Source organism: Phasianus colchicus, chromosome Z, assembly GCF_987193195.1.
Source record: "Phasianus colchicus chromosome Z, bPhaCol1.hap1.1, whole genome shotgun sequence".
In the NCBI taxonomy this organism is placed as follows: Eukaryota; Metazoa; Chordata; class Aves; order Galliformes; family Phasianidae; genus Phasianus; species Phasianus colchicus.
In genome coordinates this window covers 6,413,332-6,427,257 of record NC_143476.1, presented here as the reverse complement: position 1 = coordinate 6,427,257, position 13,926 = coordinate 6,413,332, and the positions used below count along the sequence as shown (strand labels likewise).

At 43.4% G+C, this 13,926-nt stretch overlaps 1 protein-coding gene across 4 annotated transcripts; it reads left to right on the top strand.

The window, feature by feature from the left end:
• Positions 1-3,658: 3,658 nt before the first annotated feature.
• LOC149912329 (uncharacterized) lies at positions 3,659-9,882 on the top strand. 4 transcript variants are annotated; one of them, XM_090132082.1, is made up of 4 exons: positions 3,659-4,544; positions 4,954-5,057; positions 7,557-7,645; positions 8,518-9,881. In XM_090132082.1, exons 1-4 carry the CDS (start codon positions 4,063-4,065, stop codon positions 8,530-8,532), a joined length of 690 nt encoding a protein of 229 aa, XP_089988208.1. In that variant the 5' UTR covers positions 3,659-4,062; the 3' UTR covers positions 8,533-9,881. The 4 variants fall into 4 exon arrangements, 2 of the variants coding, with proteins under 2 accessions (XP_089988208.1, XP_089988207.1); XM_090132081.1 differs by having other exon boundaries at positions 8,507-9,881; XR_016462091.1 differs by lacking the exon at positions 3,659-4,544 and having other exon boundaries at positions 4,557-5,057; positions 7,520-7,645; positions 8,507-9,882.
• The last annotated feature ends 4,044 nt before the right edge of the window (positions 9,883-13,926 follow it).

Sequence of the window (13,926 nt, the reverse complement as noted above, 5' to 3'; positions counted from 1 at the left end):
TGTCAGCAATAACTCTGAGTAACTAGTGCATTCAGGAAAATCAGGGTCTGTTGATGGACCATTTGCAAACATAAAGAGATGCCAAAACCGAATGGATAACTGACCTGTTATGAATGATTATCCCCACCTCTTCTGTTTGCAGCTCAGTGACTGTGGGCAGCCAGTCGAGCCAATGCACACCCCAGAAACATCAGACAAGGCACTTCTGACCTCGTTCTTCCTGTGACCTTACAGCACTGCCCTGCAGAATGAATGTGTGCCTGCAGAGATCTCTCTTGGCATGACTTCAAGAGCAGCTCAGTCAGTAGTTCACAACTTCACACCCATCTGGCTGTTAGATCTACGAGGGAACTGTTGATGTCAGAGCTAGAACATTGCCAAGCTGCAACAAAAGCTGCATGGCAACGCAGTGTTGATGATCTCCACATCTTTCCGGCAGTGAAATTTATTTTTAATTCTCTGCAGGAAAAGGTTTGTGCCAAATGACAAAGGAAAGAACCCTTCCTGCAAAACGTCTGTTAGAAAGCAGCACGTTGTCAGCTGGAATCATGAGTTATTTCAGCCCTCACTGGGCTGATCTGGAGAAGGGCTGTGCCAAGGTATTTACAGATGTCTTCTGATGGGTTTGAAGCATTTCTGGCTTGCAGGGTAGGCATAATTCTGCAAAGCTGGTGGATTGCTTGATCAATCTGAAATACAAGAAAGATCAATAAATGACAAAAAAAAAAAAAAAAAAAAAAGCACCCAGATATATTGATAGCTGCATTACGTACTACATGATTCCTTTCAGCTGTATGTTTTTTTTTAAATAAGAAAGTGTAGAGCTGCCAGTTCCCTTATCCATCCTTTCAAGCTCCAGGCTAAGTAAGAAATGTTATTCCTCTCAACTGGAAGATGCATTCTGGGAAGAATGGTCTTCAAACTATTTGCGTTTCTTTAAGACATTCAGTTATGGGAAAATAAGACAAAACAAAACAACAACAACAACAAAACACGAACAACCCCTATATTCTGAAAATGAAAAAAAAAAAAAAACCCTCTTGACTTTCTCTTGACTGACTGAAAAGTATAACACATAAAATGCAAATGTTTAAGGAACAAAGAAAGAACTGTCACGGAAAAGGAGGGAGCTGCTCTTTTACCTATCAAACCTTCCACATCTTTGAGTGTCTGCCAACAACCAGAATGTGTGGAGGCCCCTTCAGTAAATGGAGGGCAATGATGGCACTGCACTTACATTAATCCTTGATGAAATAGTACAGCACTGATAGAAACTTCCCAACACTCTGTGCTGATCTGAAATGCTCTGGCAACTCTTTGCAAGAGGCACTTCATGCTGAGTATTTTTATGTCATTGCTTGCTTGCTGGTATCACCTGTGCTGAGCTAGCTGGACAAACCCAGATTGGCAGCTCCTCAGATGTGTTACCAGCTAATTTCTCACTGATCATTAGAAACAGAAAGTTAATTCTGCTGGGAATTTTGACTCAGCACGAAAAGGAGAGCAAAAGGAAGGGCAAAATGAATGAAATAGCAACACAAGTTACCCAGCTGTTGTGTTGGAAAGACCATTTTTAAGCCAAAAGAACTGCAGAAAGAAGGAATGGATGGATTTCCTGGAGCATCTAGTTCTCCAGATGCCTACAAGAGACTGCCTTTCTGCATGTGGGACACAGAGCAGATCCCCTCTGATGTTCGGCACAGGGATGGATGGTGCTAAAAGCAGGTTTGTGTTTACCTGCAGGGCCCATTTGTTGGTTTGTTTCCATGTACAGAGAGCCCATAGGAGGTATCAAAACCATCTCACAGTTTGTGCTTGTAGGTTCAGTGTTTGGGAGCACTGACCTTCTGAACAGCTGAAACCAAAATCTGCAATTCAAAACCTGTCAATAATATTCACATAATAATTAATTAAGAAATGCAATAGATAAACCTTTCACACCTGGAGCTCAGCTGCCATCACAGACCATTGCAGTGACTGCCCATGCATTAATTCTGTGTTGATAGTATCACTGGTGTCTCTCTTCTAGAGATGGATCCAAGCTGAAATGTGACTGCTGGTCGAGTTTCCACCTTAGCAGCTCCTCTACTGCTGCTGTCACGACTGCATTGTCCACCTGAACTGCGGGGTTGGATGTGACCTTGTGAGCAGCAGTCTGCTGGCAGACTTGTGAGTATTTTCCAGTATGTAGTTATCCCTGGTCAGTAGAAGGAGGAGAGAATTAATGCATATATGCATATATTACAAATACCTTAATTATATAATTGTATAAATTACACTTAATTACATAAATTATATGTAATTACATATTATAGATCCATGAAATATACGTGAATACATACAAACAATTAAAAATCCATAAACATTTTTGTGCATATTTAAATGTAGGAATGCATTCTATTAGAGGCATTGATAAGCAGGCATTTAAGCACACCTTGCTTTGCTGTTTAAGCAGGTCTGCACCAGAATCCTGACTGTAAGTGACATCTGTGAATGTCTTGAAAAGGACAGCTCAAATCTCAGGTCATGCACGAGCATGGAGAAGCTGATTTCCTCTTGATTAATCCTTGATTGTTCAGTGTACAGTGGTCAGATGGAAGACAACATGTAGTCCAAATGTACTGATTTGAGAAAACAGCTGCTCTGGGTACTAGGAAACGGAGAGAAAATGGAGAAACAGACACTGCCAGAACTCTGCTGTGAGCACTTGTCTCATGAAGGATGTATCATAACAAGCCCAAAACTAATGGAGGAAGAAATAGGCTTTCCAGCTGTGTATTCATCCTTGGCATAACTAATTCTGTCTTTAGACATGTTTTTGAAACACTGACACATTTTACCAACAGATAAGTAGATAAGAGACCAAAATGCTGAATGGGAATGAAAAAAAAAAGCCATGTCAAAACAACAACAACAAAAATCGAAGAATTAAAAGTGTTCCAAAAGGTTAAAGATGTGGACTGAAAAAGTCTCAGCCAAAAATATTTCTGAGGAATTTTAAAATTTATTTCTGTATTTCTTCTACTTGCCAAGAAAGCACGATCTTACTTCTCCAGCAAAATTGGTGTGCCCTTATCTTACTAGAGAAAGGGCCTCTCACCATGGCACAAAGCTGCTAGAGTTTCCCAGGACACAGGAACAAGATTTTCTCCACTTTTCCACTCCTCCACTGTAGCATTTTGCAGTCAATGCTTTGGGGTTTTGGCAGAACTCACGGGTTTCCCTAGTGTAGGATACTGGCTTCTATATTGCCAAGATATCTCATGGTAATTTTGGTTGCCCAGATTTCAGCTCTGTTGGGGATGAAAAAAGAGGCTGAATTTCCCACCGTCAGTCCCACAGATTCCTTCTCTCCCATTGGAAACGTCTGGGACATTACTGAGAAAAACACTGCAGTCTTTTGTTCAGTGGTTGGCAAAGGCAATGCTCCCTGCATTCCTTGCAGGGGGCTTTTTCCATGACTTTTTCACTGCTGTACACAAGTGCATACGGATACTTGGACACTCCGATGTAGGTCGCTCCAAAAGTAATGCCTGCTGTTGATTTCGATGGAAACTGCAGCTCTGCTGCCATCTGCTGGCACGACAACAAAACGTAATGGAGTATTTGTAGGAAGGTTCAGCCTCTGCTGCCGTACCACCAACAGTCACCTCTGATATCACGGGCATTCATCATTATCTGTCATCACAACACCTGAACATACGGCCACTGACACAGATTGCTGACAAGGCCTACGATTAACCTGCAGCAATGAGGAAACCCATGAAGTCTACGTGGAAATGATAAAAGCTGACCAGGATAACTGCCAGCCAAGTTTTATATTACAGATCGGTGTATCATTTCTGTATTTGGCAGGGTTGAGCAGTCGGCAGTTGGAAAACAAAGCACTGGATTTTGCAGTGTTAGTGAAAGAGTGAGATGTGAACAAATGAACCACTTGTCACGTACTGCCTTCTTCTGTAGCGACATTAAACTCTGCAGAAATACATTTTTCCTGTGTTTGCCTGCATTTGTGAGGAACCGGGGCAGAAAGAGAGCAGCGTCGGGCAGAGGGGATGAAAGATGGAACCCTGCTTTCTCGGGCTCTCCTGCTTGCAGGAGGCCGCCACCGCAACCGCGAAGAACGTCTGCTTTATCCGAGACGCCGTCCCAGAGCGTTATGTGGAGACTTCCCACACTGCGGCACGTCCTCCGGCATCACCGCGAAGTGCGGACGCCTCGACCGCCGAGGTTCGCCGCTTCGGAGCCGTTCCCGCCAGAAGCGCAGCGACGGCCCGCGAGGCGCGGCGCGGTTCCGGCCGCTTCCCTCACTCACGGCTCCCCGAGGCGACGGAGCGGCCGCGCGGCTCTCGGCCGGGCGGCTCTCGCGAGAGCGGCCGACGCGGCGGGGACGTCGCCGGGGCTCGCCTGGAAAAAGCCTCGGGGGCGGAGCGGAGGCGGCGGGGCGCGAGGATCGCCCGGGCCGCTTTAACGAGGAGAAGCCGCGAGCCGCTCGGACGCGGGACCGCGCGGCGAGGGCGGCCGTCGGCGCCGCCGGGCGAGCGGTGAGTGCGCGGCTCCCGTTGACGGCCCGGCGGCCGCAGCTCCGGAGGCGCCGAGTGGCCGCGGCCGCGCCCGGCGGAAGGCTGACGCCGCAGCTGCGGAGCCCCGGGTGCTGCTGGGCGCCGGCAGACCGGGCGGCTTGTGGAGATGGAAGCTGCGGGTTGTGTCGGCGAAAGCGCCTCAGCTGCCACACGCAGGCAGGGCTGCTGTTCCGTCGTTGCTGTGCTCGGCGGCCGCTGTGTGAAATGGCGGCGCTTCGTGTGAACCTGGCTGCTGTCTCAGTTAGTCCAGGCTGTGTCTTCTGTGGGTGGTTCTGCTGGGAAAATGAGGTGCTAGAGATCCACCTCTGCAGTGTGAGTGTTCTCCTGCTCCCGCGTTGCTTCTCCTGCTCCCACATCCCTCTCTGCGCAGGGCTTTGGTGGTTTCTGTGAGGAGAAGCCTGGACGAAGAAGTGGCTGCAGGACGGTGCCCAGAGGCTGGTGCTCAGTGGCTCGACGTCTCGCTGGAGATCGGAGGCAAGTGGTGTCGCACGTTGCTGGGACTGATGTTCTTTTGTGTCAGTGAGATTGGCAGCGGGGTTGAGTGTTCCCTCAGCAGGTCTGTAGATGACACCGAGCTGTGGGCTGTGGTCAGCACACCGGAGGGATGGGGTGCCACCAAATGGACCTGGACGGGCTTGAGCACTCGGCCTGGGAGAGCCTCATGAGCCTCAGCAAATTCAAGTGCAAGGTCTTGCACCTCTCTACTTTGCGCTGGTGAGACCTTACCTGGAGTCCTGTGTCCAGATGTGGAGTCCTCAGTACAGGAGAGACGTAGACCCGTTGGATTGTATTGAGTGGAGGGCCATAAGAATTATCCAAGGGGTGAAGCACCTCTCCTATGAGGACAGGCTGAAAGAGCTGGGGCTGCTCAGCCTGGAGAAGAGAAGGCTCTGAGGTGATTGTGGCATTTCAGGATCTCAGTGGGAGCTACAGGAACAAAGGTGATAGACTCTTTATCAGGGTCTGTTGTGATAGGACCAGGGGAAATGGTTTCAAGCTTAAAAAGGATGGATTTAGGTTAGATATAAGGAAAAAGTTTTTTTACAGTAAGGGTGGTAAGGCAGTGGAACAGATCGCCCAGAGATGCGGTGGATGCTGTGTCCCTAGTGACTTTCAAGGCAGTGTGCTGGATTAAACCATGGGGAACCTGATGTAGATGTAAATGTCCCTGTTCACTGCAGAGGAGTTGGACTAGATGACTTCTAAAGGTCTGTTCCAACCCTAAGGATTCTATGATAAAAGACACTATACACACTCTCTTGGCGTTGATTTCTATCTCTTGCCACTTACTCTTCCTTTCCTCCTGTCACTAATACAAACATCTCATTTGCTTTTCTCTATTTTGTTTCCATGTAATCTATTCTAGTGTCTTCGGATGCCTTTCTTGCACTCAGTTTCTTGATTCCTACACAAAGGAAACCCACCCGTGACCCCTCCCTCCCCCCACTCCTCTAACTTCTTTCCAGGCATTCCATTCCTAAACTTATTGGTATTCTGAACTCTCCTCTGATTTCATCATGGCAACAATCCATCCTCCATCCTTGACATCTCTCTAGAATTTCTCTCACTAAAGCCTTTGACTGCAGCTGAATCTCAGATCCACATCAGTATGCTTATCTTTTTCAAATTATCAGACACCTGCCTCACATTTAACCAGGCTTTTCTTATTGAATTCTTGCCCTTCCTCAGGGTCTGTATCCTCTCTGAGCTTCTCTCATTATTCTCCAACTTTTTTTTTTTCCAGTTTCATTTTGGGGGGTGTGGGGTGGAAGCAGGACAACACCTTTAACTTCCTATGGGTTTTGGATAAATTTTTTGTCTCTATCCACACTGTCTGTGGATAATTTTGTCAGGAAACAAAGTCATTTCCAAATTCTGAGACAGAGAAGCAGATTAAAACTTATATTTCTCTCTTTGGTGCTCTCTTCGAAACATTCAGCAGTCCAGTCTATTTAGCTGTGACTAGAGGAAAACTCATTTTCTCTTGGTCACCTTTGTGTCCTGTTTGTTCAGTCCTTAGTCACTGAGGTTATGGCCTGTGACTAGAGTGCTGCAGCAGTGTGACAACCAGAATAACAAATAGCCCCAGAGTTGAATTAGGTAGAAACAAGTCAGTTTTGAAACGAGTGTCACAGTACCTTGAAGAACACCTACATGAAGATTTACTGTCATTAAAAACTAAGTATTTGACTCGGTTGTTCAGCATTTGTGTGCGTGCTGCATGGCCTGAATTCAGTGCTGTACAAAAGTTTCTGTTGTTTGGCATAAAAGAGGTCTGGATCCTGTACTTTGCTACCCTAGTATCTCTGGTTCTGCTGGTACATCTCTTGTGCCTGGAGCTGGCTCTCCATCTAACTGAGGCATCATCTTTAACACTTAAAAAAACAAGCTCAAGGAAAAAAGGTTTTGGTGATGTGACATGAAAATAGACAGCACAAATACAGACCTGCAGTAACAGAAGGTATACGTGCTAGGTGTTGAATATAATTTGGAAACCAAGCCACAGATGAGAGGTCTTACTTGATTTGGTTTATTTTTGCTAATCAGAAAGTCAGTAGATGTACACTACAGATGCAGCATAGGGATATTCAGTCAGGTGATGCAACATGTATCTAATTGTTTTTTCATAATTACAATGATTAATAGATATTAGCATGATAATGACTCTCTTCCTAGCTTAAAATATGTTATCACTAAATTTGAAAATGGCACACTAATAAATAGGGCTTCTAAAAGAAGCGTGTTGGTAAAACCTTGTTTTATCTACATGTTTTTCACTGTAATATGAATATATTGAAAACATTTGCACAGGGCCAAGTAATTGTGAGGGAATAAAACAGCATATGAGGTTATAATTACTATGTTAGGTAAAACAGAGCATTATCAGTCTTCATTGTTGTTGTTTTTTTTTCCCTTCCAATTACTTGATAGTCCAGGAAACTTTTCACAGCTGAGCCATTGTGTTTTCTTCAGAAGTTAGAAAGAAGATTGGCAGATTGATGTCCATATTCAGCCATGCAGCAAAGTGCTCGAAGAACTGCATTATTTCATCCTACTCTTCTGTGAGTTTCTATTATTTACCACGTAAGAACAACTTCTTTGTAATGTCTCCCTTGTAGAAAAATGACATGTTTATCTTCAGTGCCAGCCCTTGATTTCCAGTGCATGTTCAAAATAGTTAATGGGTAAAGGAATGCTGGCTGGTTTTATGCTAAGAAAAAAAGCCTCCACAAGTTCACAGTTAGTAGAGTACACTTTTTTTTTTTTTTGGCCAGATGGTCTGCTGGTTTCTCAAGTCTTCTTATGTAACATGAGGGAACATTTTGTTGTTTGAATTGTTATAACTGCCTATTTTCTGTGTTCAAAGGAATAGATTCCCTTACCTGTGGGGTATTTTTAACTGGATAATGTAACTCAGAGTGATAATATATAAAAACATACTTCTGTTGGTTGTTGGAAAGAAAGTTGCTTGTTCATTAGAAATACTAGAAATGTAATAATTTGATTTGGTAGTTAGTTTTTCATCTGAATATTAAGTTCCGAGTAGAAAAGAAAATAGCACTAAGTTTAATTGCATGCTGTGAACAAGGTTTAATAACCTATACACTTTCTTAAATATCCCTCAGTAGTGTATGCTATTATTGTCCTTAGAACCCCTGGATGTCCTTGTTTTAATGGTTCAAAGCATGTGAAAAATCTTTATCTCGAAGAATATAACAACTGGGATTTTTTATTTGTACATGATAACACACTAAATTATATCACCTTTAATTAATTTGATTAATTATAATTTAATAATTTAATAATTTAACTATATATAAAAATATATAGCCGTAATTCACTGCTGCAGATCTGAATACAAAGATTGCTGGGGCAATGCTTTCAGGGCCAAAACTTCAGCTAGACTGTTGTGTCTTTTGAAGGAATTATGCAGATCCTTCCTATTTGAGGGTCTAGCTTTTGGCTGTCACCTTATGAAGTCACTGCTTTCCATGGACTTCCTAGCATTCGCCTTAATCAAGAGTTGGTGAGGGATAAAAGCCCCTGGCTGATCTCATATCTGCACTTCTTGCACAACCATTGTAGTAAGTATCATCCTTAATCTAACATTGTGAAATGGTTTAATTTATAATGATTAAAAAGGTGCAAAAACACGTCAACCTTCACATACCTTTGGAAGATCATAGAATCATATAATGGCTTAGATTGGAAAGGACCTTACAGGCCCCCCCAGCCCCAACCCCTGCCATGTGCAGGGCTGCCCCCCACCAGCTCAGCTGCCCAGGGCCCCATCCAGCCTGGCCTCGAGCGCCTCCAGGGATGGGGCACCACAGCTTCTCTGGGCAGCTGTGCCAGCGCCTCACCAACCTCTGGGTACAGCATTTCCTCCTAACATCTAACTTAAATTGCCCCCTTTTTAATTTAAAATCATTTCCCCCTGTCCTATTACTAGCAGACTGTGTAAAAACTTGTAAGCTCCCTTCAAGTACTGGGAGGCTGCAATAAGGCCTGCCCAGAGCCTTCTCTTCTCCAAACTACACAAGCCCAGCTCCCTCAGCCTTTCTTCACAGGAAATGTTCTCCAGTCCTCTCATCATCTCCAAGGCCACCTCTGGACCTGCTTCAGCAGCTCCACATCCTTACTGTACTGGGATGCAGTACTCCAGATGGGGCCTCACAAGGACAGAGTAGAGGGGAGCAATAGCTCAGGTTGGGTAAAACCCAGCATCCTGGCCGAGAAGCAAGAGATGTGTAAGCAGTGTGCTTACATGTATTTCTGAAGCTGTAGGTTGATTGTTATGGTGTATATATGTATGGGAAGAATGGCCTGAACCTCTGATTGATCACCTGAGGCGAGCAATGAGTCAGCCCTGGGAGCACAGGTGAAGGCAATTCAGCTGTGCTGCTGGAAGGAGTGGAGCCTGGCTGCACCTCTCCTAGTGCCATTTAAGAGCTGACTACCAGTGGGGAAGCATCTTTTTCTGGAGATCCCTTCTTTGGAGTTTTACAGCAAGCCCAGGTAAGCGTAATCACTCTATCTATTCTTTCTTTGGTGTATGTAATAATCTGCTTAGCCAAACTCTCTTGTGTTTCGTAATTATAATGTCTGTGTATTCATTGTTTGTACAGTATAACTAAGGTTTTCTAGCATGTGTTCACTGCAGTTGGGAATTATCTAGGGCAAACACGAAAACCTGGCAAACTGTAGCATTGTGGAATAAAGAGAAATCCTGCAGTAGAACAACTTGCAAGCAGAGGCATCTAAGCAGAGAACTAATTGCTTAATAGTATATTTTATCGTTTGTTTTCTTGAAAGCAAGAAGGCAAAGTGGAAGTGAAGAAGTAAGAATGGACATCATGAAAACAACAGTAAGAATTTCTGTTCTAAAAGTAAGCTAGAGAAGGAGTCTGTAAATACTTACAATTCCGCATTAATCATAAATTATTTTTGTTGAGTTCCTATATTCAAGTTTATTTAAATAAGAGGTTGACATAATCTCTATTTATGCTTGTGTGTGCATAGCAGTGTATTTGGAGATGCTCAGGTAGTAGAAAATGGTGGGCCAGTAACTCTGTCACTCTGTTATAGCAAGAAAGAATTTAAAACATCCCTATAATATTATAGAAATAGTTGCTAGTCAAAAATGGATTTTTTTGGTTCCCAGTCCTTACCAATACATTTCTCTGGTCTTGAGTCAATAGTTGGGTCGCTCATTACAAGATGAAGAAAATCCAGCAGAACTGTGTGGAGCACTGAGGGCATAGCAAAATAATGGATCGTCAGTACCAGATAGATGTATGTATTTCTTAAAATTCCCATGTTTTTATGTAGCAATATAGATGGCTCTACTTATCTTGTCCTTAGTGGACTTCAAATACTTTGATTCCAGCCTGTTCTGACTTCCTTGTCAGTACCAACTGGGGTACAAATCATCTCACTTGACATCAAACCTGTAACCGTTAGGTGTGAAGTTAAGCTGGCTGAAGATCAGATTTGGCTGCTATGGACGTTCTAAGTGCATCTACAGAGGAAGCTTAATCTTTCCCATCCCAGATGGCTGTCTTGAAAGGGTATGGGTTGCTATCCTTAATCACTCCTTTCTCTTTGCTGAATATACAGGGACTGTAAATACTAACTTAAGATAGTATGTCTAATTTTTGGATGGCTGATTCTAGAGAGCAGAAATTCTATTTTAAGGAGGCACACAAATCCTTCCATGCGGTACTGTTCTTTCTGGGATGTGGTGTCTTATGTACTTTGAGGAAGATAACAATTTAACTGCTCTGTCCTGTACTCTTGGTGTATTTGTTTGTTGCTGGGGGAGTACTGGTCCATTAGGATCCTGGTATGAAAGGCACTCAGAGTCTGTAAGATACCATTTGACCTGCTGTTTATTAGATCGAATGCTATAAGGACAGAATAATAAATAACTGCTGTCCCTTTAGATGCTAAGAACCCCAAGTTATGCAGCACCGAAGAAGCATCTGATCCCTGCACAACACTTTGCTGACCCCTTATTTGAAGGGGTACTCCCATTTGGATAATTTCCCAACATGCCAGCTTTTTGCTGTACTTCTAGACAAAGGCAGGATAACCCAAGTGGCATAATCACTGGTACTAAATGGGAGCTGGAGTTTTTGTGAAGGAAACTTAAAACTTGATTGCAGTACTGAATCAACAGGTGAGAATGATGCCTAGAGCAGAGATCCACGGCAGTTCTAGCTGTTTGGTTCTGTTCACTTGTAGCCTTTAATGTCAGGAAAGGAGTTGAGCACTGAGCTGTGTATGCTCTGTTTTGCTGAGAGTTGCAGTGTGACTTATTGAGTCAAACTGCCATCTCTTCCTGGAAGGCAGGTTCCATTTAAGACACTTTAGTGGCTCGCACTCCAGATTATGCAGATGCACGTTTCAAGGTTGTGAATGACTGGCTCTGGGTCTTTTGAAATGCTCCTTTCCTACCTATCTACTTCAACAAGTAAATAGTTTTGTGTCAAGTTAAAGATCAGAGGGCATTATTCTACCTGATCGTATTTGTGGCTTGGAGACAATCACTATGGCAGATTTCCTGCTCTGAAGAGTACTGCTATGGCATTTAGCTAAGAAACAGAAATTCGATTGAAAAGACAGACCTCTTCTGTTACTGAGGCTTACTGTGTAGAAGTGCTTTTTTGGGAGAGCAGTTTGAAGGAAATTGTCCTGAGAGCTTGAGACATTTCTAACTGTAGCTGTTTAGATCTGTTTCCAACCACCACAGAGCCAACAAGAAAGCTGCCCCAACTCCTCTGAAGAGGTCTTATGTGACTGATGATGGGGCAAGGCCAGGGCCTCCTTCTGTTACCTATCCTCCTGTCAAGGAAGAAGCATTGCTGCACTTGTGTTTTCCAGAAGAGGTGACAGGCCTTGGCAGTGTGACGTCTGGGGTGCTAGCAAGGAAGTCAGGCTGGCCCTAAGAAAAAGTGAAAAAGCATCTGGATGTAAATATTGCCTTCATAACCTGGGGTTCCCTTATTGCATCCGTGTGCAGAGGGACTGGGCTTTTTCTTGGTGATGGACTGACAAATTAATGAAGAAGATTCAGTATGGATCAGATAGATAGAATTGGAGCTGAAGGTCTCAGCAGCAGTATGAGATGCCTAAACAGTGTCATCCTATGAACTCAGAAGGCTCAGGGTGCATTACAGTCATACATGAATTCATGGAGTTCAGTAAAAGACTCACGGTAGGGGTTGCATGGTCAAGGCATCTGGCTTTTGATCTGAAATATGCTGCATTTAACACACTACTCAAACTGATGGTGTGGGGCCAGAGCAATGGAAATCTGTGTCCTAATATGCAATTAAGTCACATTATGGGCCTTGCAGACAAGTTTAATGTCAACAGAAAGATCAGAATTTCCCTTCTCCTATTAGAAGCTTTTAGTAGAAAAGAAAATAAAGCTTGAAATCATACTTTTGAAAAAATTATTATTATTTGGAAGAGAGTATCAGTGTACAACATGGCAAACGCAGCTGAATGAAAGGATTTTTATTTGTAATTGGCTTGAAGCTAATTTCTTTTCTGTTAGGATCTCCTCTACCAAGATTTAATAGCAATCAGAGGGCTGAGGAGGCTTCCCACGCTCTTCAGTTGCAGTAGCATGTGCAGTGTCAATTTACTGGTCTGTAGGTGAAGTCTTTGCCCTTTATCTCAAATCCCTGGGCACTGCCTGCCTTTTAACTACATTTCTGGCTTTTCATCTGATATTCCTACCCTTGTTTACAGATTCTTGATTTTTACCTTGGTAATCCAGTTTGGCTTGAAACTTTATTCTGGACTACGAGCTTTGATTTCTTCCTAGGTTAACAAGAAAGCAGGCATAGTTCTAGGTTTGCTCAAAGAAAGCTTAGCAGTGATTATGTGGGGACGTTTTAGAAGTCAAAGGTCTAGTTTCATTTGATTCTGTTTTCTGTATTGTTTACCATCTCTATCTTAATGTTTGGTGGCATAGCTGACTTCATCTCCCCAGCGTCACCGATTCATTCGTAAGTTTGTTGCTTGGATGAATCTCAGCTGTATTCACTCCTCTCTGTGCCTTATTCTCAGATTTGGTCGTTTCCTCTTTTTTTTTTTTTTTTTCCCAGGCATTTATTGAAGTGCAGACTTCTCCATGTAGTCCTCTTTTTCCTTTGGTGTCCTCCTCTTCATCCTGAGCTGATGAGATTTATTGCCACCCTGCTTCAGTCTGATCAAGCAGTCAAGAACTTTGTTGCTGTTGATGGAATTGTTAAAGCTTTCCCAACTGTGCTTTTTAAGAGTTTCCAGTCTCTTGAGTTTACTGTGGCAAGACCAAGGTTCTCAGAATTCTTGTATGCCTATTCATTATGAGTAAAAACAATGTTTTTCATCTGTAAACTGAAGACATGCTCACAGTGCTAAGTAAACATGCTACAACAAACAGCAAGAAGGCTAAGCCTTTAAAATCCCCTTCATTTGCTGTGATTTGTGACTGTTGTCTTTCATTTTTTGAGTTTTGTAGGACTTGTACCTAACCCGCTTACCCTATGGCATTCATTCAGATGTTGTGCAGGTCGGAGCAGAAGTCTGCATTTGTGCGTTTGAGATTTGCTGTAGTTTGAGTCTAGCTTTCATATATTGATTCACTGGATGAAGGACTGATTCATCCTTGATGTGACTCTAAACTGCAGTAGATAGAGACCGTGACTACAGCTTGCCCAGCCTTGAACTTGGCCGTCATGATCACTTGGGCACTCCTCCTGGAAAGCTGCTGAGTATAAACTTAGCCTGAGAAGATGAATCTGTTAAATTATCTAACTTTTAACAGATGGACTTGCTTGAACACAGA